Source organism: Phodopus roborovskii, unplaced genomic scaffold, assembly GCF_943737965.1.
Source record: "Phodopus roborovskii unplaced genomic scaffold, PHOROB, whole genome shotgun sequence".
Lineage (NCBI taxonomy): Eukaryota > Metazoa > Chordata > Mammalia > Rodentia > Cricetidae > Phodopus > Phodopus roborovskii.
Genome location: NW_026126540.1, coordinates 2,852,650 through 2,879,412, shown reverse-complemented (window position 1 = coordinate 2,879,412; position 26,763 = coordinate 2,852,650). Strand labels below are relative to the sequence as shown.

General features: G+C 39.6%; 3 protein-coding genes across 3 annotated transcripts in view; 2 read left to right on the top strand and 1 right to left on the bottom strand.

Annotated features, from left to right (window-relative positions):
• The window catches only part of Rarres1 (retinoic acid receptor responder 1), a 34,300-nt gene extending 32,569 nt beyond the window's left edge, over positions 1 to 1,731 (top strand). The window contains exons 5-6 of the mRNA XM_051199065.1: positions 654 to 716; positions 795 to 1,731. Coding sequence (XP_051055022.1) covers positions 654 to 716; positions 795 to 944 — 213 coding nt within the window. The 3' untranslated portion in view covers positions 945 to 1,731. The remainder of the gene's footprint in view (positions 1 to 653; positions 717 to 794) is intronic.
• A 4,637-nt stretch (positions 1,732 to 6,368) lies between these two features.
• Positions 6,369 to 26,763, bottom strand: part of Gfm1 (G elongation factor mitochondrial 1) — a 41,415-nt gene continuing 21,020 nt past the window's right edge. Inside the window, exons 12-18 of the mRNA XM_051199464.1 lie at positions 23,685 to 23,822; positions 23,406 to 23,488; positions 13,643 to 13,805; positions 11,917 to 12,061; positions 7,747 to 7,907; positions 6,893 to 6,946; positions 6,369 to 6,730 (exon numbers count right to left, since the gene is read on the bottom strand). Coding sequence (XP_051055421.1) covers positions 6,599 to 6,730; positions 6,893 to 6,946; positions 7,747 to 7,907; positions 11,917 to 12,061; positions 13,643 to 13,805; positions 23,406 to 23,488; positions 23,685 to 23,822 — 876 coding nt within the window. The 3' untranslated portion in view covers positions 6,369 to 6,598. The remainder of the gene's footprint in view (positions 6,731 to 6,892; positions 6,947 to 7,746; positions 7,908 to 11,916; positions 12,062 to 13,642; positions 13,806 to 23,405; positions 23,489 to 23,684; positions 23,823 to 26,763) is intronic.
• Lxn (latexin) lies at positions 17,466 to 23,372 on the top strand. Its single transcript, XM_051199463.1, has 6 exons — positions 17,466 to 17,863; positions 19,107 to 19,169; positions 19,988 to 20,165; positions 20,547 to 20,683; positions 22,722 to 22,784; positions 23,044 to 23,372. Exons 1-6 carry the CDS (start codon positions 17,495 to 17,497, stop codon positions 23,140 to 23,142), a joined length of 909 nt encoding a protein of 302 aa, XP_051055420.1. The 5' UTR covers positions 17,466 to 17,494; the 3' UTR covers positions 23,143 to 23,372.

The following is a 26,763-nucleotide window of genomic DNA, read 5'->3' as shown; positions in this document are numbered from 1 at the left end:
GTACTTTCCATATATAAAAATAAAAAAACATAAAAAGGGAACTAGGAAATTGACTTATTAAAATTTCTAGTAAATGGTGTGAGGATGAATGCCCGCCCACCAGAACATACCTAACACACTGGTTTTGATATAATGGTTAGCGACATCATGGGAGCGTGTTAATGCAGCATGTATGAAGGCTGTGGAGGCTGGGGTCAGACCTCAGTTTTAATCCTGTAAGATAGGAGAATCACATGAGTCATGTGTATTGACTGCCAGTAGTAAAATCTGGCCCATATGGGGTAAGCACTGGAGAAATATTCTGCTTTTCTCTTGTCTCTCAGAGGGAAGCAGGGCCAACATGTCAGAGGCACACATACATCACGGAGGTTGCTAGAAGAGTCTCCTTATCCTCACAGACTTCAGCCTTCAACAAAAGCCACAAATGCCAGACAGAAAAAAGCTTTAAGGACATTCAGCCGGAGTTCTGTAGAACTGGATGACAAAACCTAAACCAGATAGATCCATGACTTCTTGAGTGGATCCGGGCACTGCCAAGGTGTTTCAGCAGAAGAGTTGTGTCACCACCCACAGGAACACACAACACAGCCTAGCACTCTGACCTTACAAAACCCCTGGTGTTTACTATGTTAACTCTATTTTCCTTCCTCTAGAAAACTAATGATGATGGCATTGACTTTGATTTCACCGCTCTACTTCATGAATTTTCAACACAGGTAAAAATCAACGTTGTGTGTCAAACTGTTTTTATTTCAAGTTTTTCAAGTTACAATATTTAGGCTTTTATTTCCTAGGAAATCATTCCCTGTCGGATTCACTTGTTCTGGTACCCTGGCAAACCACTGAAAGTACAGTACTACTGTCAAGAGCTGCAGAACCCTGAAGAAGCCTCTGGAACTGATGAAGCATCAGCCATGGCACCAACAGAGCTCAGTAATTTCTAAAGAGAAAAAGATCTGCTCCTATCACATTCCCAACAAGACGACTCCACTGGCCTTCTTCATCACTGCTGTATATAAGCAAAGGTCCAGGCATCCTAGCACCGAGGCACACCTGTGGATACAGGCAAATGTGTCCTACCTGATCAGCCTTGGTGTTTAACTCTGAGAGTGGATGCGTACCTATATCTACTCAGAGCTTAGTAGTCAGAGCGCATTGCTGAGGCTTGGGGCAGGTGGGTGAACAATTGCTTTGGGGGAAAGGTTTCATCTCTGAATTTGTGTTTTTCATCATTTTAGACATATTATAGCTATTTTATGTTGCTAAATCATTCCTACTTATGTCAACAACAAGCATTTTTTTTTCAATGAAAGTAAATTGCAGGGGAATATTAACTGCTAATTTCAGGCAAGTATTCCATTTTAACTTTCAAATAAATGTTCGTATTTCTAAATAATGAAGTGTGTTTGCAAGCTTCTGTATGCACTGAAAAATTTAGACTAACCTAGAACTACATCACTTCCCAATATTGCCTGATTGGAATCTCACAAACAGCACACAGGGTCTCACATCATAAAGCTGCAAACAAAGTTAACCAAACACTGATCTAGCTCAGAGTACATTAGATACGTATTTTTTATGTATCAGTGTTGGTGTAAGTAATCTATAATGGCAAACATAATATGTAATAATCAAATTCAGTGAAGTACCTCCTCAAGACAGGAAGAACTGATCCAGGAAATGTTGCCATCAGCTGCCTCTCACAATTATTAAAACTTAATGGAACCCTTATGTCACTGTCTTAAACCCTTGAGCCAGGTTCCTTGGCCAGTAACTGATTAGGGGGCATCAGCTTCCCAGTCAAAAAGCATACAGAAGCACCCTCACGATGGATGAGGTTGTCCGCAATGAAGCTGGAAATGCAGTTCATCAACCTAACTGACACCCAGCCTGACAACACACAGACTTTGCTGTTTACCCTTGTGCTCATGTGGCTGGCACAGCTGTGTCCTGCTGCCACTGTCCCAGACTTCCAGAGTCTCATATGATCTATTCCTAGCTAAGACCAAAACTGTCCATATGGTGTTCCAGAAAGAATGTCATTTTCACAGCAGTGTCAAGACAACTACTAAAACTGGAGTGTATTACTTGGTCTGCACTATTCGATAATGGGAAATGCACACTTCAGAGAAAGGTTTTAGACAGAGACACTTAACAAAATAGCCAGAAGCAGACCTAATTGTATTTTATTTTCTATTTAAAACCCCAAATTGTTGCATTTACCTCTCCCATATCCACTCCTTTTAACAAGTCCTAAACCTTCTGCATGATCTTTTAAGGGCAATAGCAGCTTTCCCACTTATGCAATAACAAAGACAAAGAACTTTTTCAAAACACCCAAAAAGCAATATGTAATGATTGCATCAAGCCAGAATCAAGCAAAAAGATAAGTTTTCTAACTTTAGTTCCCTAAACAATCTTTCAAAATAGATCCCATGAGCATTATGTAGACTGCAACACATTGCCATTCTGTGATCACTAACCATTCCTTAAATCCTTCTAAATGGTATTTCAACTTTCTCCAAGATCTTACTTCCCAAAGATGTTCCACTAAGCTTACAGGTGACCATAACTCAGCCAGTGAGCAACAAATATAACCCTTAAGCAGACTGATTTTGCTATAGAGTGTGGAGAGGAATTATATGCAAAAGCCACAAAGTAAAAGCAACTAAATGTGTCTCAGTGTCATTATCAGAACATCTTTCTAACATGAGCTCTGAGATCTCGAGCTTGATTTAATTAACATTGATTTCACTGGCTAACAACAGAGCAAGTGCTTCATTTACCTCGGCATAAAATGAAAAACAAAATTCCCCAAGCCCTCTTTAGCAGTGTAAATTCCGAGTCACCAAGTCAGTGACAGTTATATTTACCATCACATTCATCTAGCTTCTCTAGAACTTTCGGGATTTCAAGCTATACCAAAAGAAGTGCCAGGATTTTGTCTGCAATTCATTCTATTCTACTCAGTTTCGATTTCTCCTATTTGAATGATAATTTTTTAGATAGAGGTTTGAATGAGAATGTCTCCACAGGCTCCATGGATTTGAATGCTTGGTCATCTGGGAGTGGCACTATTTGAAAGGATTTGCAAGTGTGCCTTGGAAGAAGTGTGTCAGTGGAGATGGCCTTGAGGTTTCAAGGGCCCAAGCCAAGCCGTGTCCCCCTTTTCCTGCTGCCTGTGAATCCAGATGTACAACCCCCAGTTACTTCTCCAGGATCTTGTCTGTTTGTGCCTCGATGCTCCCTGCCATGATGATAATGGACCAAACCATTAAAACTATAAACCAGACTCTATTTAAATGTTTTATTTTTATGAGCTGCTGTGATCATGTCTCTTCACAACAATAGAGCACTAAGACAGTTTGTTTAAAGATCAGTTGAGGCCAGGTAATGGTGGCACATGCCTTTAATCCCAGCACTTGGAAACAGAGGCAGGTGGGTCTCTGTGAGTTCGAGACCAGCTTGGTCTACAGAATTAGTTCCAAGACAGCTTCCAAAGCCACAGAGTAAACCCTGTCTTGAAAAACCAAAACAAAAAGTCAGTTGAAATGTCTATTTTTGGACTTGAATGTTATTCCTTCAAGACATCATAGTTTATCACACTGACTTTTCTCAGTTTAGAAAATTCTGGTCAGTTCTGTGACCTTTCCTAGCTTTCAAAACACAAGACTCAGTTGCCATGCTTCCCAGCCTACATGTGAATGGGTAAGTGAACCAGCAGGTTCTCTAGAAGCACATGATGTCTTTAGTGAAGCACTGATAAGTCAGCTGAAGACTTCAAATTCTCACGCAACAGTTTCAACAATGCAATGAGCTACCTTCTTCAATGGGATAGTTCCAACATGTCCCAATTCACTCCTTTCTGGTGGCTGCCAAATTTAAGAATGCATTAAAATGTTAAAATACAAAATTCCTAATTTTCAAAAATGCTAAATTTTGTTGATTCACAAGCAAAAGGAGGGAAAGAATAACAGAAAAAATAACTGTATTTCTTTAAATGTCAATTATAAGCTGAAAGAATAGCCCAACTGTGTTATCTCACAAAAGAATATTGATATTATACATTAGAATTACAAAAAAAGCTTAAATTTCATGTTGTGGGTCTATGTGCAGGTGACGTTGCAGTGGTCTTTAACATCAAATGCAAATGGAATCACCTGGAAATATTTAGGGAGCCCGATACCTAGAGATGGAACTGGGTCCTCACTTAAGCTCCAGGGGATTTTGAAGTGAGTCAGGAGAGGGCAGCCATGCAGCAGCAGCGGCTAGTGGGGCCTCTTCCCAACACAAACAAACACTTTATTTTACTTTTTGGTTTGTTTTGAGACAGGGTTTCAATATGTAGCTTTGGCGCCTGTCCTGGAACTAGCTGTTGCAGATCAGGCTGGTCTCAAACTCAGAGAGATCTGCCTGCCTCCCAGGTGCTGGGATTAAAGGTGTATACCACCACCACCCAGCTTAACACTTTCTTTAAATTAGTTAAACCTATCCTTCATAATAGTAGTGTAAAAATCTTCACCACATTAATCTTTTCCAAGCTATAGGCTGTTTGGTTGTTACTACCCATCTATCACTAATTTAACAAGTTAACAACAGATGAAGCTCTGTTCCTGTCCTATGGGATCCTGTTCCGTTCACACTGCCACATGGACCCATGCCATTGCCTATGAAATGCTGCTGATGGATTAGATACCCAGGATACTTACCTCTTCTCTTCCCCCGTTCCCCCCCCCATCAGCCCTCCACTCCCCCCCCCCATCTTGAAACAGGTCTCACTGTGTAGCCTTGTCTGTCCTGAAACTCATTATGATACCAGGCTGGCCTTGAACTCCTAGAGATCTACTTGCCTCTGCCTCTGGCATAACAAGAATATTTAACACTCAGTTTTATCAATTTTTCTGATTATTCTCAATATCCAAAGACTGTCCTAAATTCTGTGGCAGTATTTCCTTACTAAGAATGTACTCACAGTAGCAAAAGCAAACCACTTCCCAGGTTTGATGATATGGTACAGAAAAATGCATTCATGAGGAAATGGAGCTAGTCAATAATTGTAACCACAGTATCCATTTGAAAACCTATAGTCTATAGTGGATCAGTATTTATCCCTAGTATACAAATTGACTTTGGGAGCCCATTCCCTATGGAGGGATACTCTCTCAGCCTAGACACGTTGGGGAGGGCCTGGGCCCTGCTCCAAATGACACCACAGACTTTTAAGCTACCCCATGGAAGGCATCACTCTCCCTGTGGTGCAGAAAGGGGATGGGATGGGGTGGGCAGGGGGAAATGGGATTGACATGTAAAACACACTTGTTTCAATTTAAATTAAATAAATATGCCTAAGGTTAAAAAAAAAAGAGAGAGAGAAAATTTAAGGAGTTGCATGTAGGCGGGGCAACTCTACAAATTATATTTTATCAGAATCTATAAATGAGAACTTAGGTAAGCACCTTGTTATTAGCTAATGCAAGACTACAAATACACTGTACTTCTAATACAGAGGGTGTCACAAGTGGAGAAGCCACAAATTGAAACCACTTGCTACCTTCAGCATGCTAATGGCCCAGTGCCATCTTCATCGTGTTAATGGCCTAGGGAAGAATCTGAAAATGCTCTCTAGTAAGACCATGATTCACTTGTAAACAGAAAGCCTCATTAAATGGCATTCCAGGAAACATCATGATGTACAATGTTTACATTCATAGTCTCAATAGATTAACTTGTAAAGTATCAATATATGCCACAGAGACAATGGACAACTTATTTGAAAAATAAACCACTGAAAAAAGTGTTTACTCTAGACTACAAATGGAAGAAACTATATGGCTATTTCGTACTGTTTTTTGCAGCTTTTCTGCATGTTGGAAACTCATGATAAAAAGATTTAGGGAGCTGGAGAGATGGCTCAGTCTGTAAAATGCTGGTCAAGCAAGCATGAGGAGCCAAGTTCAGTCCCACAGAACCATGAAAAATCAGCTGGGCATGGCACACAGCTGCAATCCTAGTGTTGGGGAAGCAGGCAGGAGGACCCCAGGCTGCTGGTCAGTCACTCTGGAAGGAAACGGGCAGGAGGACCCTTGGGGCTTAGGGAGAAATGTTATCTCAAAACTGAGTTGGAAGACAATTAGAAAGAACCTCTGGAACGTACATTCATACACAAAACCACAGCCCTAGCATGTGGGGGGGGGGCACGGTGCTGTACACCCACAGTCCTAGCATTTGGCAAGAGGAGTGTGAATTTTGAGGTCAATCTGAGCTAGACACATAGACCTTGTCCAAAAAAAAAAAAATTGCAAAGTAAATTTAAATATATTCCAAGCTGAAATTATTATCTTCTCCCCTTAAATAAATATTAAAATATATTTCAGTAATACTCTAATTTTATTTAAGGTCTTTCATTAAACAATAAAATAGTAAATAGTTTAAATATATATATAATTATCTTTGCATATACATAGAAGCTTCTGAATGTGAAACAGCAAGAGCTCCTAAAACTTGTTTCAGCCATCTGAATTTATTTCACTGGAATCCATCATCTCTGAATCTTGTAGTCAAATAGTCAAACAGTCACTATGTTCAAAGTGAGCAGAGTTCAGTTCTTGGCTTTTCCTTTTTTTACAGGAAGTTGACCTGTAGCTTCCAAATACTTATTGATGAGGTCTTCTTGTGTGGATGGTGAACACGGCTGGTATCTGGAGTACTCCATTGTGTACTCTCCTTTCCCCTGGGGGGTTGGGGGGAAAAGAGAGAGAGGATGAGAGAAGAGATTTATTTGCTTACAACTCTCAAGCACAGAGAGTCTAGATTTCACAAATGCAGTTACTTTGCAGGGTGCTCTCCTCAAGAGCCAGGAAGTGAGGTTTCACTCCACTTTAATGTTGCTTACCTCTGTGCAAGACCTAAGTTCAGTAGAGTAGCCAAACATATTATTTAGGGGGACCTAAAAAACAAACATAATAAATATTTTAGTACCCCTTGTTGAAAAACATTTGAAGAAAATATATTAGTTTTCTACTGAAAATTTTAGGTTTAAAAGAATCAAGAGGCGGAGTTGCTTCTGTCTTACCCCAGATAGGAAACCCTACTTTAAAATTACTTTGACAGGCATAATTAGAGTAAATCTTTGATTTCACAGTGCATCCCATTGATGCCTCCCCTTGGCAGAGGCTCATGCATGCTTGGCATGTGCACCCCCACTGAGCTGCACCAAGCCCTCCTTTAGGTACTGACATGATACAATGACAGCAAGATCCTTCTGGAGTAATTTACAACGGGACTGATACTTTCTCCTCCCTGGATTGAAGTCAAGTCAGGGTACGGATCAGGGAAGTAAATACTAGTCTTACAACACAATAAAGCAGCTATACACATAAGGTTAACAAGGAAAAAAAATCTATACATCTAAGAAAAAAAATCAAATTCACCAAAAACACATAGCCAAGATATAAAGAATCCTTTTGGCTTTTGCACAAGAGTTGCTCTCATAGAAAATTATACAAATTGCCACAAAACAGAAGCCACAAACCCAAAGCTATACCTTACTTTGTTCTATAATTTCCAAAACCAAAGCCAACTGGCTTCCTTCTGTGGCTAAAAAGACATATCTCATGAGGTGGTTATCTCATTAAGCTGAGGCATCAGGATTATTGTGAGTTCCAGGCTAGCCTGAACTACAGTGTGAGAATGTATCTCAAAAAACAAAACAAAGAAACCTGGGAGACCATCAGTGACCATACTTACATCTGCATACAGTGTGAAATAGTCCTCGATTCCATCTTGCCCAGTGATTACTCCATGGCGTCGGTTAATTCCTGCTATTACTGTTCCCTGAAATTCATTTGGAGCTACAATTTCCACAGACATAATAGGCTCAAGAATACTTAATGTGGCATTTGTCAAGGCTAGGTTTAAAAATGAAAACAACAAGAAAAGTATATTAGTCATTAAACTGGAACTCTCTCCAGCTCTACATGTGACAGGTGGCACTTTCCCAAAGGTACACAAGCAGCACGCTTCAAATTTCCCACAGATTCTTTTTTTTTTTTTTTTTTTTTTTTTTTTTTTTTTTTTAAATATAGTAATGGTAATAGTTATCTTTGTGGAAATTCCAAGAGATAATGTTTCATTCGGATATTAGCATTTTGATTAGCATACTTTATTAAAAAAAAATCCTTAAATCTCATTAAACTGTAGAGCACAGAAAACATCAATCATCAAGTGCATCCCGCACTATGAGAAATTATCTAGCAGTGCTACTCGATATCTCTTCAATCTTCACATACAGACAAGCTCTGAAGTGAAAGCAACACAAACCCACCCTTCCTTACTGGTCCTTGGCGTGTGTGTGTGTATGTGTGTGTGTGTGTGTGTGTGTGTGTGTGTGTGTACACGAGAGTACTTTCTTCACAATGACCTTAGAGCTGAGAGAACTGAGGTTTGGAGCATTTAGTTTCATAGCCCAAGAGCTGACACACTACTTTGGTGGAGCTTAAAGTTAAACCTAGACTAGTCCTAGCCCTTGACTATCTCCTTATTCAGGCACTTAAGCACCTGGCCTGCTGATGCTAGTGTTTTTACTAGTGGATTGAAATAGGGAATCACCATTGTTATTAACAGAAGCTATTACATAGACTTATAGTGAATTTGAACATCTGTGGAGTTTAGTACATAGCTGAGGTGTGCCAATCCCCTATGGTATTAAGGAGTGTGTTACATTGTCACTCTAACAGTTACTGCATTCAAGACTGGTGTCTTTAGAGGGACTTAAATAAATATACAAGAGATGTTGCTAATTAATTCCTTACAAGCAGACAGATGCCTCTGGGAAAACTATGGTTATTTTCAAACAAAATAACTTCTTATTGTCTTTTCTGTGTTTTCCTCAAAAGCTTTTATTTGGGGACAGTGCAGCTGGTCTGAGGCTAAACATTCTACTCTAGTGAGCTACTAAATTAAGTATAAATATTTGAAGTTTTATTTTACTTCCTCCGTAAATATCAGCAAGTATTTGTAACTAAGAAGTATAGTGGTTATGTATTACATGGGACAGAAAAATACACAATGAGTTTTATGTTAAAGGGGCTGTTAACATGTAGTTCGGTAGTTTCTAGTTATTGGTGAAGAAGCTTAGGACCTGGACAGACTTTTCACAAGAAGCAATAACTTGTTAGAGGACAGAAGCAAAAACCTGAGTTTCAGTCAGGCAGCGGAACTGTTCAGCCTAGAAAAGGGGAAGCTTACAAATGACCACCCTCTCCTGCCCTGTGCTAAGTAATTGTAATATACCCAAGGGACCAATAAATGCTATGAGCAACAACAACAACCGAGGTGAACATGCTGGAAAATGAGGGGCATAGCATAATGCTAAGTCAAAGGCAATATAACAGGAAGAATTGTATTCAGTGTGCCTAAGTGTATGTACCTATGTACACGTACACGTACGTACACACACAAACAGGAGGTACATTATCAAGTAACATTCCAAATAATGTTCCCAGACAGCCTGGGAAAGTTCAAGTGATTGACCTACTTCTATATAGTAAGGAGAAGAGAAAGAAAGACTCCAACTCACACCCTAGCATGGAATGGCAACAGATCCCAGAGAAGACCCCCTCTGGGTTTAATGAGCTAACAATTCTGTCGATGTTTAAAATGGCTGGAAAGCCAGTGCTTGGGAGTGTAACTAAAAACTAGTTATGGAGGTGACAGCAACACTCATGTCTGGAGGGCCAAAGCAGGCCAAGCACATTTGGTTTTGTATTTCAGTTAAAATTTGGTTTGCACTGGTATACATGAAAATCTAAATTATCTTCTAACCCTGATGCTACATTACATATTTTACTATATATCATGACAGACACACTAGCCCAAGCACAGGCTACTCTAATACTGATCTCATTTAGCAAGCATCAGTCTTACCCCAATGCCCTCAAATGGCAATCAACAACACATGTGCATCAGTTCTTTTACTGTTTGGTGAGCACTTTCTGTCCCTGATTTAATCAATCAATCAATCAATCAATCAATCAATCAATCAATTAGTTATAACTGTTTGTATTTTAAGACAGGATTTCTCTAGGTAGCCCTGGCTGTACTGACTTGCTTTATAGACCAGGCTGTCCTTGAACTAATAGATCTGCCTGCCAGGGCTAATGGCATCAAATTTTAACATTTTAAAACTTTCTTTTTTTTTTTTTTTTTTTAAAGGACTTGAAAAAAACCAATCATGATTTTTATTCCACATTTAAATTTAATGCCTTTTCTTTTTAAAATTGCATTCTATTTGGCAATTATTTGTATTTACTAATGGAAAAATGTAGCTTCATTTTTTTTTTTTTTTTTTGTCTTTAACATAAAGAAAAAAGAATCACATGGAGGAACCCCGAATCAGTTATTTTCATGCTAGCACCTTGCTTGTCTGCACAACTTGGTTAAACACACAGACACAGAAACACACTTTTTCATTGGTATATTTATATATTCTACCATATGCATCTATATTTACTTGTAAATATAGGAAGAGTTAAAAATGATGAAGCTATATGTTAACTGATGTGCAAATAGTTTATCTTACCTTTACCTAACCTCTATTTCCAGAAAGTTATAAGCTTCTACTCAAGAACCACAATAAAACAATTGGTGCTTTTTATTCAACTGTATTTCTAAGAAGTATTAAAGTGACTTAACGCTTAGTTTAAAATGTATTAAAGAAGTGGACTTTTCAAGGTCAGAATGTGGCGGTCTACTCTGAAGTCCACATCATTTCCTTTCTTCAGACTGAGGAAATCCCTGCATCGCAGACTGCACAGCCTGACCAATACACAACACACAGCTGATATAAGAAATGGACAATGACCATTCCTTTCCATAACTGAAAACCATAAGATAATTGCTAATTTTAAATAAAATAATAAATTATCAACTTAGTCTAGAAAACAGCAGCCCTCCAAGACACTGCCTAACATCAATCACAGATGCAAACTGAGAACAAAAGGAGTTCAAAAAGCTCAAAATTCACAGAGAATCAACAGAATTCTGATTTACAGAATGCTTAGGAATTAATAATTAAGAAATATTAATTCTCTACTCTCTATTTTAATTATTTGAAGGAAATATTTTTTGAAATGTTTTATGAATCTTAATTTTATTATGTAAAGACACTTATGTATATTACTAAGAAATTGACAAATAGCAGATATGGATGAGAAGGCAAAGAAAATTAATTCTCTGATGTCAAATAGCTTTGTTGTCATTTGTTTCCCACTTTCCAGGGGACTGGAGAGATGGCTCAGTGGTTAAGAGCACTGGCTGCACTTCCAGAGGTCCTGAGTTCAATTCCCAGCAACCATGTGGTGGCTCACAACCATCAATAATGGGATCCAATGCCCTCTTCTGTCATGAAGGATACATGAAAGTAGAACACTCATATACATTTAAAAGAAAAAAAGGGGAAAGAATCAGATATGCCTGCCTGCAACTGCTCAGAGTTATAGTTCAGTTTTAGAAAATGTATTATCCCATGCATAAAGTTTACTGAATCCTTTCAAATATGTTTCCATTCTCCTAATAATGCCTAACAGCTTAAAATGTGATATATGAAAAAATTACTTACAAATTTATGAACTCCTTGACATTTAAATAAATGAGAAAAATAACATGACTAGTTAAATTATCTTTAAAATACTTTTAAAGAGTTCTGAGCATTTGTCTTCTCTATTAAAACCAGAACTTCAGATTGTATATGAACTCAAGAAAGAGAACACAACCATCCCCATCACATTAGTCTGTAAATATTTGTCCCTTATCTCCCATACTCCACCCCAAAATGGAGGAGAATACAGACAGCGCTGCTTCTTACTATGACGGTCCCCCAGGGAAGACAGATATGGAGGGCACCGGGACACAGCATACCTTGTTTAAGAGCACCTTCTCCAGCTCGGATGAAAGAGATTTCATTAGAATCAACCATATGGTGTGCGCCATCTTGCAGAACAAACCGTAGCCCAGAAAGCTTGTGACCAGAAAGAGGGCCCTTTTCACAGGCATCCAAAAACCCCTAATAATGAATGAATATAACTACAATGAGATTTCACTTGCAGAGTGAAATTCCAAAACACATTATTGCTCAGAAATGCAGTGTTCTTAAGATATAAGCTGTCTTTCACCTCTCGAAAATTTTCTGAGTAAGTTGGGCATTTAGATGAACAATCCCATGGAAAAGGACCGTACATGGAGGTATGAGATGGCTGGAAAATGAAGTTAAAGGCACTTATCACCACTGCCCCACAACCTCAACTTCAGGAATGACTTAATACTCACTCTCTTACAGAGACACAATGAGGAAAGGGAGTAAAGGCAAACTAAGGTCATCAATTCTTCCAAAATATATGTGTAGGCAGTAGCTGTGGCTTGAGCCCCTATTACAGATCCATTACTACTTTGTTGTGCTGGCAGATCACATCATAAAAATCACTGTGTAAAGTTGCATGATGTTGTTAAGAACTAGAACTGAAGGGAATTTCATTTTTCCGAATGCAATTCTCTTTTTTAAAAGACAGTTACATTAAGGTATAATTTACATACAACAAACTGTATGTTTAAAGAAGAGCTGACAAGTTTGCAACTCATTTTCAGTCACTTAAATACATCTAGAACTCCTCTAATTCAGTCACATAGCTACACACCCAACAGATTATATTTCCGACATTTCAAAACTGCAAACTATGTATGCTGAAAAACATGTAAAGTCTTCTTCTCGTCTGTGAATTTGAGACATCTGGTATTGAGAAGTGTGTGAATGGCAAAGGATTATCTTAAAGTAAGAGTGAAATACATTACCACCACCAACAAAATGCTATCACCACTGAAACCAAAACTATAATCTGCTGTCCACAAACTAAACAATTGCTTAGATGGCAGAGCAAGTAAAGGGGTAAGCAAGGTAAGCATTGACACTTTGTCAGTGTGCACAGCTCTTTGCCATTTCACACATAAAGCTTATCTGGCCTCAACAGTTTTGAAGGGGATAGGCAAGTAGTTTACTCCCAATTTAACTATTTCTGCCTGGATGAAGTGACACACACTTTAAAGCAAAGCACTCAGGAAGCAGAAGCAAGTAGACCTCTTTGAATTCCAAGCCATTCTGGGCTACATACAGACTGCCTATCTCAAAACAAACAAACAAACAAACAAACAAACAAACAATCAAACAAAGCAGCTCTTTATTTATCAAGAGCACCCTCACCAGCAGCAAAAATGGGCCAGAGAAGTACCCAGGTGCCAGGAATCTTAACAAACAAGCATTCCTACATCAGTGCACACAAACTTCTCATAACCCAAAGACTACCATACTTTTATGATTGACTATAATCAGTGCAGTAGCATCAATTCATGAAGAGCGATGATGACATATATGATGACAGAGCAACTTGCCACCATTGTCATGTCATGTGTTTGCAGCCCTCAACTGGACCAGAGGTTCGAAGATGGAAAATTTGACAGTCCACACACACAAAAGGATGTTTAACTAAAAGCAACCACGATAGACACAAGCACACCAGAATAGAAAGTATGATTTAATAGCAAATAACCTGCGTTCAAACAGAGACAAATGCTCCAGGGCTTTGTTAAACATTACCTTCTCAACTGCAGGCACAAACTGCTTTGGAACATTGGCCCCAAATGTTTCATCGGAAAACTCCAATTTAGTATAGTCCTCCGGGGCCAGGGGCTCCAGCACACCTATTACTTTTCCAAACTGGCCAGCACCACCTGACTGCTTTTTGTGTGTAAAATCAAACCTGAAAATGATTTAGGAGGAGAAAATGAACAGAGCATGAGTAATTAGAAAAATGAAATAAATCCCCACTAATACACAAAAATCCAGCTTTTTTTTTTTTTTTTTTTTTTTCCTTTTCCCTTTGACTATGATGGCCATACTATGGAGTTTATTACAGAAGTTATTTAGAAGAGATTCTTCTTTTCTGCTCTTATTCAGGGTGAAAGAGGGACATACCACCTAAGCAATCAAGTTTTTCCATTGCTCTAAAAGAATCAGTCTGAGGCTTCTAATAACCTCTATCCAAAGAGCTCATCCAAATCAGGAACACTGACATGTCACACAAGGTAGCAAACAATGATGGTTACTTAAAATAAGAATTCTGATGGCTACTGTTAATCTATTTAGGCAGTTTCTACTTGATTTTGCTATTTGGCACTATAAGCATAGATAACTAAAAGGCAGCACCAGATGTAATAATTAAGACCTAAAAATAATTAATGACAAAATGCATAAAAAAGGCTTTCCAAAAGAAATGAACACAAGTTAGTGTTTAAGTTGAGCCAATGGATGGAATGCGTATTTTACAAGAATTATCAGACATGGAGACGCAAGCGCACAGGCGACTACTTCATAGGAAAAACGTCTGATGCGTGCGTATACTGCTCCTTCTTTCAACCTGAAACTTTCAGAGGACAATCACTTTGAATGTACAGATACTTATGGGTAAGTCTGTAAGTGACTTAGAAGGCGTAAATGTAAACAATGACAGGAGATGCCCACCTCGAAGGGCAGACTTCCTAAAGAGCCTAAGTGTGAGTGTTTAACTTAACTGCCTTCTAATAAATAACCTTCGGCTGGCCAAGAGCTTCAGGATGGGCTGGGAAACCCCAGAGAGCAAACACTTAATTTCCCAGGGAGGGAAAAACATCTATAGGAAGCAAGAGAAGGTTAGCAGAGGGTGAAACAAACACAAAGTCACCACAGTGGAGGGGTTTATAGGTGCAAGAACCAAGGTCCTGTCACATGCTCAATGTTTTGAAGATGGCCATTTGTTTTCAATCTAACACTACCTCTCTAAAATAGTAGAGGCTGAAGAGGGCTCAGCAGGGAAGTGAGCTCGTCATCAAGTCCGACGACCTGAGTTCAACCTGCCAGCCACAGCATGCACATATTCCTGCACTCATTCAAAACAAAATAAAGTATGTAAACTTGTAATGAAAAATAGTCTGTATCTGCACTATATAGATTAGCTATAGGGGTAAATCTAACCACAGTTATTTAAAACTAACTGGAAAATTCAACAACTTAACAACTCAAGTGCTCAAGCACCTGAGACAGTGACCACAATACCGCACAGGACAGACACAAGGCAATCCAGCATGGCTGAGCTCTTCAGGCACAGTGTTCTAAGAATCAGCTCACATCCAAGTAATTCCACACAGTTTTAGCAACAACGTCACTTATGAACCAGAGGAGGCCAAGTGATAGAACATGTAAGTGCCAGGTTTGTGTTAATCATTTTGCATGAACTAAACCCAGAAAGCATCCCTGTTTCCAGTCATCTCTTTATAAGTAGGTGTAAGACCTGAGGGTCAGAGAAGCAAAGAACTGCACAAATGTCACTGCTACCTAATACCACAGCTTGGATTTACATCAAAAACAATACCCTTAACCAAACAGTTTCCTAGAATGCTAGTAAGAAAATGTAAACCAACAGGACCTGACTCACGTGTTCACTGCAGGGTCTCCAAGCGGGCACTCGATGAAAACAGATTTTGCAGTAATTGATAAAGAGGACACTGGTTGGCTGCCATGCTGAAGGCCAAAGAATCTCTAGTCTACAGTCACACGGATGGCAACCAGCAAGAGGCGGCTTCGTCAAAAACCACGTCATATCAAATGTGATGTTAATGAGAACTCTGCTGAATTTCTTGTTATCTCTAGTTTATAGACTCATTTTTACTACTTTATTTTTTTCATTTTTTTGAGACAGGGTCTCAATATGTCGCCTTGGGTAGTCTAGAACTCTCAAGAGATTCCTTGCCTCTACCTCCCAAGTACTGGGATTAAAACTGTGAGCCACTATGCCTGGCCATTTTGACTTTATATTCACACTCAAGTTACAAGCCACAGTATTTCACAGTTTTTTTATCCTGTTCGATGCTCATATTATAATACAATCAACACATTATTTGAATGAGTATAACGGACTGAATATTTATTTATCAATGATGAAGTTACAGTAGGCAACTAAGACTTAAAGACTCAAGTGGGGCTGGAGAGATGGGTCAGCGATTGAGAGTTCTGGCTGCTCTTGCAGAAGACCTGGGTTTGGTTCTCAGCAATCAATAAACATGGTGGTTCACAAGCACCCCTAACTCCAGTTCCAGAGGATGTGATGTCTTTTTCTGACTTCCTTGAGCACCAGTACACATACATAATGTGCAAGCAAATATTCTAAAAACATTTTAGAAAAAAGTAAATATAGGAATGATATTCTTGCAATTCAGCTTATTTCACAGCTAAATGAAAATAAGCTTCCCCTTTAAAGTAATAATTATAATTTTAAGAGATCCTTAGTTGGTATAAATATTGTAAGTACCTTTCTGATACCCAAAATGCTGACTTGGGAAGCCCACACTGTAGCCCTGACTGCTCAGACTAGAAGTCTGCAGTAATTACAGGACATACATCTAGTAGCTTATGACACTGCATGCTCTGCAGAGTCCCTTCTGACTCACAAACTACACAGTCACTCCTTCCTGGGCGCTCTCGCTCTCTCTCTCTCTCTCTCTCTCTCTCTCTCTCTCTCTCTCTCTCTCTCTCTGACACACACACACTCACACAAGCACACATACATTTCTTAAGGACCAGTTCATAGAGAAATGACTTATTCAAAGGAAAAGAAAAAGACAAATATCTTCAATTTCAAGAGGAAAATATAACCTTGTTATCCCCTAGTTACTCTGTATTGGCTATTGTAATGGGGAAGAGTGGGAAATGCTATATTGCTTATTATTTCTTAAAAACCCACTTAGTCCAAAGAAAGTCCTCATTTATAGGAGAACTTACATAGTAGTCTGTGCAAAAAAAAAAAAAAAAAAAAGCCTTCAATAATCTACCCTTTAAGAAAAAGAGATGGGGCTGGAGAGATGGCTCTGTAGTTGAGCGCACGGCAGAGGACTTGAGTTTGGTTCCCAGCACCTACACTATGTAGCTTACAGAATTCCAACTCCAGGGGGATCTGATGCCCGCACACATGTGTGCATATACACATACTTACACATAATTAAACATCATAAAATTAAATTCTTAAGAGAGTTACTAAACCTCATATTTCTAAGATCAGTGCAAAAAGGGAGGTCTGCACGTACATTTTAAATTTTTTCCTCTGATTCCAATTAGTTCCCCAACTATATAGCATGTTTTTTCTGCCTCTCCACTCTAGATTAACTCCAAAGAAAGCTGGGGTGAGCAAGCCAGTTCCTGGAGGCTCACAACGGGAAAAGTAAGGGTGAATCACACCTGGAGCACTTTGTACCTTGCCCTGTGAGGCCCATTTGAGAAAAGATACTCGAATCTGTATGTGAAACAGCCAGAAACAGCTGATGGTCTCTAGAGGACCCACGGAGGCAAAGCTGGAAAGACCCTACCTTGCCTCCTGAATTCCCCTTTTCCTTCCTACACCTGCCAGAGCCGGCAGAGGGAATGCCCTGGCTTTTCTCCAGAAGGCACCCGCCTACCCCGGGGCGGGGCCGGACTCCTAGCGGCGGAGCCACAGCCCAAACAGTTTCCTGCGCGAAGGAGGAAGAGGGAAGGAAGACGCTGAGGCTCACACACGCCCAGCCCAGCTTTGGGCTTCTCTACACACCGGAGACAAGGCCACCACCCACCGCATCCACTGCGACCCCGTTAAACCAAGGCAGCCCGCACTCCCCGGTCCCAAAGATGGAGATCCCAGCCACCCACTATGCAGCTTCCAGGGCCGCCTCGGTGGCAGAGAACTGCATCAACTACCAGCAGGGGACCCCCCACAAGGTATTCCAGGTGCAGACGGTCCAGCAGGCCAGCAAGGAGGTAAGTCCTCGGTCCAGGCTGGGATCTGGGATGGGCTTACTCTCAGCCTTTGCTGCTGCAGCCCGCGCGGCTCTGCCTCCGAACCTAGCATTCCTCCGGGGTCCCGGTATGGGACTCAGCCCAGAAACATTTGCTTTCACCGTCCCACAGAGAACCCACGCAGACCCAGATTTTGCGCATATTAGTTCAAGGTATTGGGGAGATGCACAAGGTGGGGGCATCTTTCCCTTTCCAGTGGGGAGATGAGGTCTAGAGGGAAGGCATCTTCAGTACCCTGGAAGCTGTTACTGTTTCTCAATCTGCTGGCTGACTGTCTTGGCCAGCAGAAGCTCATGGCCTCCAAACAACTCACTAAACTTTAAAGGCAACTCTTTAAGAGGCTTATAGGCCCTTAACCCAAAACGATGGGAAACCATGAGAAACTAGCCCTTGTAAGAGGACAAAAGCATTGTGTGCTACTGCCAGGCTCTGGCCACCCACATCCTGTCTGAGATGATGCTTGCCTTGGGCTGAAGCTGGGCTAATGTTTAAGGCCTCACCTACTGAGTGCCCCCCACCACACCCCATAATCTGTCTGACACGACTGCTCAAACATTTGTTTTGGCTTATAGAGAAACGGTTTTTATGTTTGAAGCTGTACTAGATACAATAAATTAGGTGTAAACTTCAAATTTATTTTCTCATTAAAAGTGGAATATCTAAATCTATTAATAAGATTTGTTGAAGTATCATTTGGCAGCTCAAGAGACACAGGCGCAAACAGCACATATACACAATGTCTTCATCACTGGGCAGTAATCTACCTCTAATAGTTCATTCGCTGGACCTCTGGGACCCTGGGCTTTAAGATAAGCCTTTCCAAAGGTGTATACTATTGTCTTTTAATCTGTGTACTTTGTATGCTTCTATCCATCTTCTACTCTAATCTAAAATAAATTAGAGACTGCCAAATTAGATGCTAAATATTTGTTGACATGGCCTTCTCAAGAAGGCTTGGGGGGAGGGGTAATGAGGTACAGCAATATATACAAGTCATGAAAAGTGGCAGAATGAAACCCATTGTTATGGTTAAAGAGATGCAAAGCTGAAATGCATTTCCTCACACCAGCCACCCTCCCAGCCATGTAATAATAATAATAATAATAATAAGAAGAAGAAGAAGAAGAAGAAGAAGAAGAATGCCCTAACTGAAAAGATTTGACTTAATACAGTATCTTCTTCGCTACATTTTTCCTAATTTTAGGATATTCCAGGAAGAGGGCACAAGTATCACCTTAAATTTTCTGTGGAAGAAATTATCCAGAAAGTAAGTTAAATGCTCTGTCTAGTGAATAAATTTCGAATCAGCATATTCTCATTATTTTTGCTGAAGGGTTTGATATTGGGATTTTCCTATGGCTCCTGAGAAGTTTCTGAGTATAAATGGTAGCCCCCCTGCAGGCAAAGCCACATACTGCCTCAGTTCTTTCTTTCTATTGAATTATTTAGAAATGATCAGTTATTTCAGTTCAAATAAATTACCCTTAAAAAAATCACACATTCTGAACAGTCTGAACTTACGCCTTGTATGATTGAATATAGTGATTTACTCTCCAGTCATGATTGCTTTTTTTATGCCTGCCTTTTAATTGGGTATTCAAATTAAATACCTAGAAATTCAGGAGCAATAGAATGGCCAACTGTGCTTCCAATAATTTCTCAGTAATGAGGCAGGGAAGTTTGAAAAAATTTTATGCCTGTCAAATTATTAACAGAATAAATTTAAAAGAAAGAACTGCAGTTTGTGCCATAGCCATCTTGAAACTGTGGAAAGTTCCCCCCTCCCTCCCTGAAGAGGAAATTCCCTACAAGGCATTGGAGCTGCTAGACAACCACCTATCCTGCAGTGTCTGCATTTAGAAAAGACAGTGGTTTCAGAAGCAGAGAGGAAGGGGGTAAGGAACAAACTTAGAAGGGTCCAGTCCTGTGTTGGTGTGTAGTCAGACTAAAAGTTGACATGGCAAACCAACACCCACTAACAGTGAAATATAAGCAGTCTTAGGGTTAGCATCCCTAACATCCTGACACCTAGTCACTTAAGAGGCCATCTGTAAGATTGACCTTTTGTAAAACTGTTTCTAACAGCAAGTTACAGTGAACTGCACAGCCGAAGTTCTTTACCCTCAAATGGGACAAGGGACTGCGCCAGAGGTCAACTTCACATTTGAAGGAGAAATTGGCAAGAACCCAGATGAAGAAGATAATACATTTTATCAAAGACTTATGTCTATGAAGGAACCACTACAAGCACAAAACATTCCAGGTATACACATAAAGCATGGGAAATCTGTTTTTCAAACTTGAGATGTATCTCTATTACCCATGCTCAAAATAATTTGATGTTAACTATGTTGGAAATAAACTGACTTTTACCAAAATAATTATTTTTAATCTAATCCAGCAATAAAAATGAGGATCTGGCCGGGCATTGGGAGGCACTCAGGAGGCAGAGGCAGGTGGATCTCTGAGTTCGAGGCCAGCCAAAACCACCCTGTCTCAAAAAAAAAAAAAAAATCTGGAATTTTAAACATCTATGGCATAATTTAGCTTTCACACACATTAGAACACTAGGAAGCATGACTAAGATTTTTTTTTAATCTAAAAGGTTAATATTACATTAGCATATAAATGTTTCCTCTACCAGACAGTCATGGAAATGTGTCTCCGCAAATGAAGCCAGTTCAACACTTAGCCTGGGTCGCCTGTGGTTATATAATGTGGCAGAATTCGACCGAAGACACGTGGTATAAAATGGCACAAATTCAAACCGTCAAGCAAGTGGTATGTAATTTCTCTCTACAAAGCGTTCTCTTAACAGTTAATACTGATGTCTATAACTGAATAGTGTTCCTATTACCATTTTGTATTAAACTAGTGAACCTGGTAGTGTGAAGGTACTGATGATGGGCAAGTTGAAGGGAAGCATCCAAAGCAACAGCACTGGTCCCCAAGTCTCTTGACTTATTATGAGAGAGCCCAGACACAGGCCTCTCTGCCTAACATCTATCTTCCCAACAACTGTGTCTGCTGCATTTGCTTTTCCTGGTCACATATCACAGGCAGTGAGTATTACCAAGCTATGGATTTCCTAGGAAACATCTTCTAATGAGTAGTTTCTAGATTGCATTTTCATGCAATCCAGACCCCTTTTCCAGAGCAAAAAGGGTTAAATATGCTAGACAAAGACTCAGGCACAGTATTCATTTTTAATGAATCATCCTGTCTTTAATTTGCTTTACAAAAGTCCCGAGAGCCATTTTTTTTTTTTTTTTTGTTTTGTTTTTTACCCAGTCACAAAGCTGCACTTTAAAACTGTGAAGCTGTGGGTTAAAATTTGGCTTTTTAATTTCTTTTAATTCAGTTTAATCAGAATATTTCCTTTTTAACAACCCAAACAGTGTATTTGAATTGCTATTGTCAAGTATTCTGAACTAACTGCATTTTTTCTCTACTGAATGGGGCTCCTTGGCTACCTAGAGACAGGACTTGCATTTCTTCCCAGAGAGAACCCTAGCACTGTGGTCTTTGTAAGCTTGGAGTAGGTCTAGTCATTCCTTGGTGCATGCGTGATTCTTTTCTCTAATATCTTTAGTCATGGTTTACGACTTCACATCCTATTACCAGCCTCATGCTTTCTTAAGCCTAATACCATGGATATGTAGAAATGTATCATCCTAGACCAGAAATATATATATGAATAAATTCTTTAGTTTTTCCTCTTGGAGGTAAGATGGGGGATATTCAAATAGTATCTGATGGGAAACAAGAAGGAGTACTAAGAACTATAAAAGATAGTTCCCATAAACTGAGAGAAAATGGCTTCCTGCCACCTCTTTCCGCTAGCAGGCGACACACTGCAAACAGCTGGAGCACTGTGTCTTCAGGGACCTTTGTAACCGCTTACTACACCTAGAACCGCTAGTAGTACAGCATTTATAGCACTCGGAGTGAGAGGCCACAAACCTACTAAATGCTGCAGCATTTTGAGAAACAGAGTCTGCTTTCCAAATGCATTTCCCAGATACCAACTTTGACTACAACATTCCTTTGAGGGGACTGAACTATCAAGCCAGGCCAGGTATAGGCCATAAAACCATACTTATGAATTCTCGAGCTATATCCAGCTAGCTTATTAAAAATAAAAACAAGCAAACAAAAAAAAAATCTGTGACATCTCACTGTATTATGATTTTAAAAGAAAGAATGGTGATTCTTGGGTTACATTTATAAGCACTGCTAACTGGAGGAGCCCACAGGCATGCTTGCCCATTGGAGCCTCAATACAGAAAGGACAAACCTTGAGAAGCTCAGTCAGCCTCATGGGCACAGTACATTTCTGATGATGGTTCTGTGTAGCTCACTGCATACATGCTTTTTATTCCTAAAGTAACAGCACTATAGACCAAAGCTTTATTCTAAAATCAGATGACTTAGTCAATTACATTTAACTATGGTCTATTGTCTAAAGAATGTTATATAATTGGCTTCTTTTCATGTGAATTCCCATTGCCATTGTTGACACTAAGGGATCATAAATAAAAAGCTACATATAATAATGCTCTCAAATAGCTGCCACAAATTGGAAAGTAAAAACACAAAAAAGCAATTTTTAGAGTAACAAATACATAATAATGATTTTCTAAGATGCTGTTTGAAAGAGTATTTGTTTCTTCAATGTAAGAAAATAGTTTTCTGTCAGGCTAAATTGAAGTCAATTATGAACTTCAAATCCTTTTTTTTTTTTAAATCAACATTAATTCAAAAAATTAAGACATCATTTTGCCATAATATTGTTTAAACACTTTTTTTTTTGTCTTAGCCAAGAAATGATGACTTCATTGAATTAGACTATACCGTTCTACTTCATGACATTGCATCACAGGTAACATATATGACTTACCTTTATTTGATGCTAGTTTGAAAATCAAGAATTCTTTTGTAGTCACACAATTACCTTATTCCTTTTGATTCTAAGTAAGAGTTAATGAAAATTCAGGCAGGTATCAGACTAAAATTGTATCATTTTTGTACCAACTGAACCTGTTTGCTATTCCTGATGAAGGCATTTGAAATATTGCCAACAATATAAACTCAATTATGTCTTCTAATTTCATAACAGCATTAACTTTCTTTACTTGCAGGAGATTATTCCCTGGCAAATGCAAGTTTTGTGGCATCCACAATACGGCACAAAAGTAAAGCACAATAGCCGTCTCCCAAAGGAAATAGGAGCAGAGTAAACAGAGACCCTAAGACCCAGATGAAATGGAAACATGTTCCTAATGAAGTGGATGACTGTCCTCGTTTGGCATCTAGCCTAATAAGCCACGTAAATCCCACAGTGTCTCTTTGTTTGTCTTGGCTACAGCTCCAAGCTGTGTAGATTCCATAATAAAGAGTATTACTACATAAAGATGTCTTTCCAACAGTAACAGTACTATGTATATCCCCTAATAAAAGGTCCACTTCAGTCTCATGGAGTTTGATTGAACTGCATACTTACGGCACAGAGGCAGTGATGGTCTCTCTAAAGGCCACTTTGGGCTTTCCTGTAATACAAGGACAGCCGTATTCTCTCTCCATTCTCTAAAATGAAAGGGGAGGGAGTAATATTGTTTATATTTTATAAAGTAAAATGAAAAAAAAACCTTAGTAGCATTCAATAAAATACAGTAAATAACTGAACACTGACGACAATCAGATGTGATATCTAATAACCGACTTTTAACAAAGCACACACAGTAACCAAGGCAGCTGCACGGAGCTGCTCTGTGATCCATACCTGAGCATAGATTTCCAGGTGTAACTCTCCCATTCCGGACACAATCGTCTCCTTGCTCTCAGGGTCAAAGTGGACTTTAAATGTGGGGTCTTCCCGTGTAAACCTACCAATACCTTTGGAAAATTTTTCCAGATCATTCTTTAAAAAGAGGAAGAAAAGTCATTAGATGATTGATTAAGCATGAAAAACACCTGCAGTTTTTGAGAAGATCTTACTGGATAAAACCATATACATTTGGCACTTAAGAAACAAAGAGTGTCCATATCTAGTTCTACTGAGGCCTTTTTGGGAAAAACTACAACCTTGGTCACCACAGCCAAGACCAGAGCCCAGCCAGCTGAACAGGATTTTCTCTTCATACCAAGACAGAAAACAAGGGTCCAAGGCTTAGCTGTCACTTTGTATCACACAGACCAAACTATCCATCTGTGGGAACTGTCTAGTGAAAGGAATTGCCTGACACTTTTGGAGACCCTCTATATAATATAGTCAGCATGTTTCCCAGGACTTTTCTGTAGAGTCAAGAGCGTTAACTACTCTGTTAAGACCAACAGCAATGTAAATAGCACAGCAAGATGTTTCGAAACAATCTCCTTGGTTATCTGATACACCTTTGTACTTTAATGTAATTCTACACCGCAAGCAGGATAAGTCACCCACTTCTCCCAACTCTTAAGATAGGGAGCATTCTATGAACGGTCAGAGTAGGCTCAACATAATGCAAGGTCTTTACAGACAGAAGGAAGCGGATGGGAGTGTAAAGCAATGCGATGATGAAAGAAAGGCAGGAGGGAAACAGCAACAAGGCCAAACCCATTGCTGCCAGCTAAAATTGGTGGGGGAGGAAAGGGAACCATGGAGAGGTGTCTCAGTGGTAAAAAGGACTCCCTGCTCTTCCAGAGGACCAGAGTTTAGTTCCCAGTACCCATGTCAGGTGGCTCACAACCACCTGTAACTAGAGCTCCAGGGAATCAGATGCCATTGGCTTCTACATGAATATATCCATACACAGATAGACACACATAAACATAATTAAAAATAAATCCATGACATCTAAAGATGATAGAGGAGGTCATAAGCCAAAAATAAATAAATAAAAAGGTGGGCAGCCTCTGGAAGGTAGGAATGACCCTGAGGTGGAAAGGAAAGGGAACCCCAACCATACAGCCCTAGGAGCCAACTTCTCCCCACAAACTTGAGTAAGCAATGAAATGGGTTTTCCCTTAGAACTTCCAAAAAGAACAACCCTGATCTGGGGAGACAGAGCACTTGCTTCCCAAATCTGAAGAGTTGAGTCCAAATCCCCAGAACCCATGTGACACTGGTTCCAGCTGCACAATCCCAGGATTCCCATGGCCAGATGAGTGGCAGAGACATGAGAATTATTGGAAGGTAGCAGGCAAGCTAGCAGGCACACACAGGTGAATAACTGAGAGAACCTCTCGTAAACTAGATGGAAGGCGATGGACAAAACACGAGGTTGTCCTATGGCCTTCATGAACACATGCCTGCATTCACACTAAAAGGGGCAGACAGATACACACAAACACAAACACACACAAATACATCCCTGCTTGATTAATTTAAACTGCAGTGAATCATATCAGTCTCTGACCTACAGAACTACAAAATAAACACATTGGTGTTATTTTTAGGTTACTACATTTTTGGACATTTCTTATGGTAGCAATAAAAAACAAACAGGTCCTGTATGAGGAATAACAGTGGCAGCATTAATCACATGCTCGGAGCTCTAATGCCTACTGTGCATGATATCTCAAATTCAACTGTAACATAAATATGTAGACAGAGGTTAAAGGACTTGCTCAAGGCCACACAGGAAGCACACACAAGGGCAGCCAGTCTCTAGGTTAGCACACTCAAGTCACTCTTGACTTTTCTATTCACTAGCCAGACACTCCCCACTCAGCAGAAGCATCGGCCCTGGTCGCTTTCAAAACTCCAGGCTCTACAGTGGGAGACATGTCATCAGTTGATTGAAATCAATTCACTTGTGAGAAGGCACTTTCAAATGTTTTCATGTGTAAGTAGGCAAGAACACCAAAAATCCCCTGGTTCACCTGATTGCCTCTGTCATTGTGAGCTATTAACTGGAAGCTCTGACTGTAGGAACGGACGGTACAGAGACACCTTGCATTCCTACCTAACCTTGCTAGTGAGCCTTAGAAAGAACTTGAAACAAGCAAAGGTATCTTTCAAAGAGGTTTACCCCCATGAGATTATGAGAAGATGGGTTGTTTTCACGGCTTCTGCCCCCCTCGACTTTCTTTTTCCTATATTGGAAAGTGATCTGGAAAAATCCCACAGGTTCTCAGCTGTTAATAATGTATCATAGAGGACAATATACCCAAATATGCAAATGACAGTTCTCAGATGGCAAGATGTCTTAAAGTGTTCACTCAATACATAATGAATTAACTCCAACAAGGCAATTTAGGAACCAAATAATTATGGTTCAAGAGTGAACTGACGCTGGGCGTTGGTGGTGCACTCCTTTAATCCCAGCACTTGGGAGGAAAAGGCAGGCGGATCTCTGAGTTTGAGACCAGCCTGGTCTACAGAGCTACTTCCAAGGACAGGCTCTAAAGCTACAGAAAAACCCTGTCTCAAAAAACCAAAAAAGTGAACTGATTCCAATGGTGAGCAATATGCACACAAGGCATTCAAGCAATTTTAGCTTTGTGGAATGCCAAATGATATCAAACCTAATTATATAACTGTAAAAACATTATGCAAATGTAGAGTCTAAATATGAAATTATAGCAGAAGTGGTGCCATCATCAGACACTTTGGTATGTTTCCACAAAATCCAGAAATGTGTTATAACCCACAGAGTGTTTAACTGATCAACACCGTAGTAAAGTACTGACAATGAAGCTTCACTACAACTTGAGACAAACACCTTTTCCTCCCCTTTCAATAATTTAAGACTCCAAGAAGGTAAACTGACCATTCAGAAGCCAGTGTTAACGATAAAGAATTACAAAGTACTCTCTTATCAGGACCGACTACTAAATGAAAAGACCCATCTCAGTACCAACAACAGGAGCAGAAACAA

Coding starts and splice junctions, on each gene's coding strand:
- Lxn (XM_051199463.1), top strand. CDS start 17,495: ATGCCCTGGCTTTTCTCCAGAAGGCACCCGCCTACCCCGGGGCGGGGC. Junction 17,864..19,106: donor TCCAGCAGGCCAGCAAGGAG/GTAAGTCCTCGG, acceptor TCCTAATTTTAG/GATATTCCAGGAAGAGGGCA. Junction 20,684..22,721: donor TTCAAACCGTCAAGCAAGTG/GTATGTAATTTC, acceptor TTTTTGTCTTAG/CCAAGAAATGATGACTTCAT.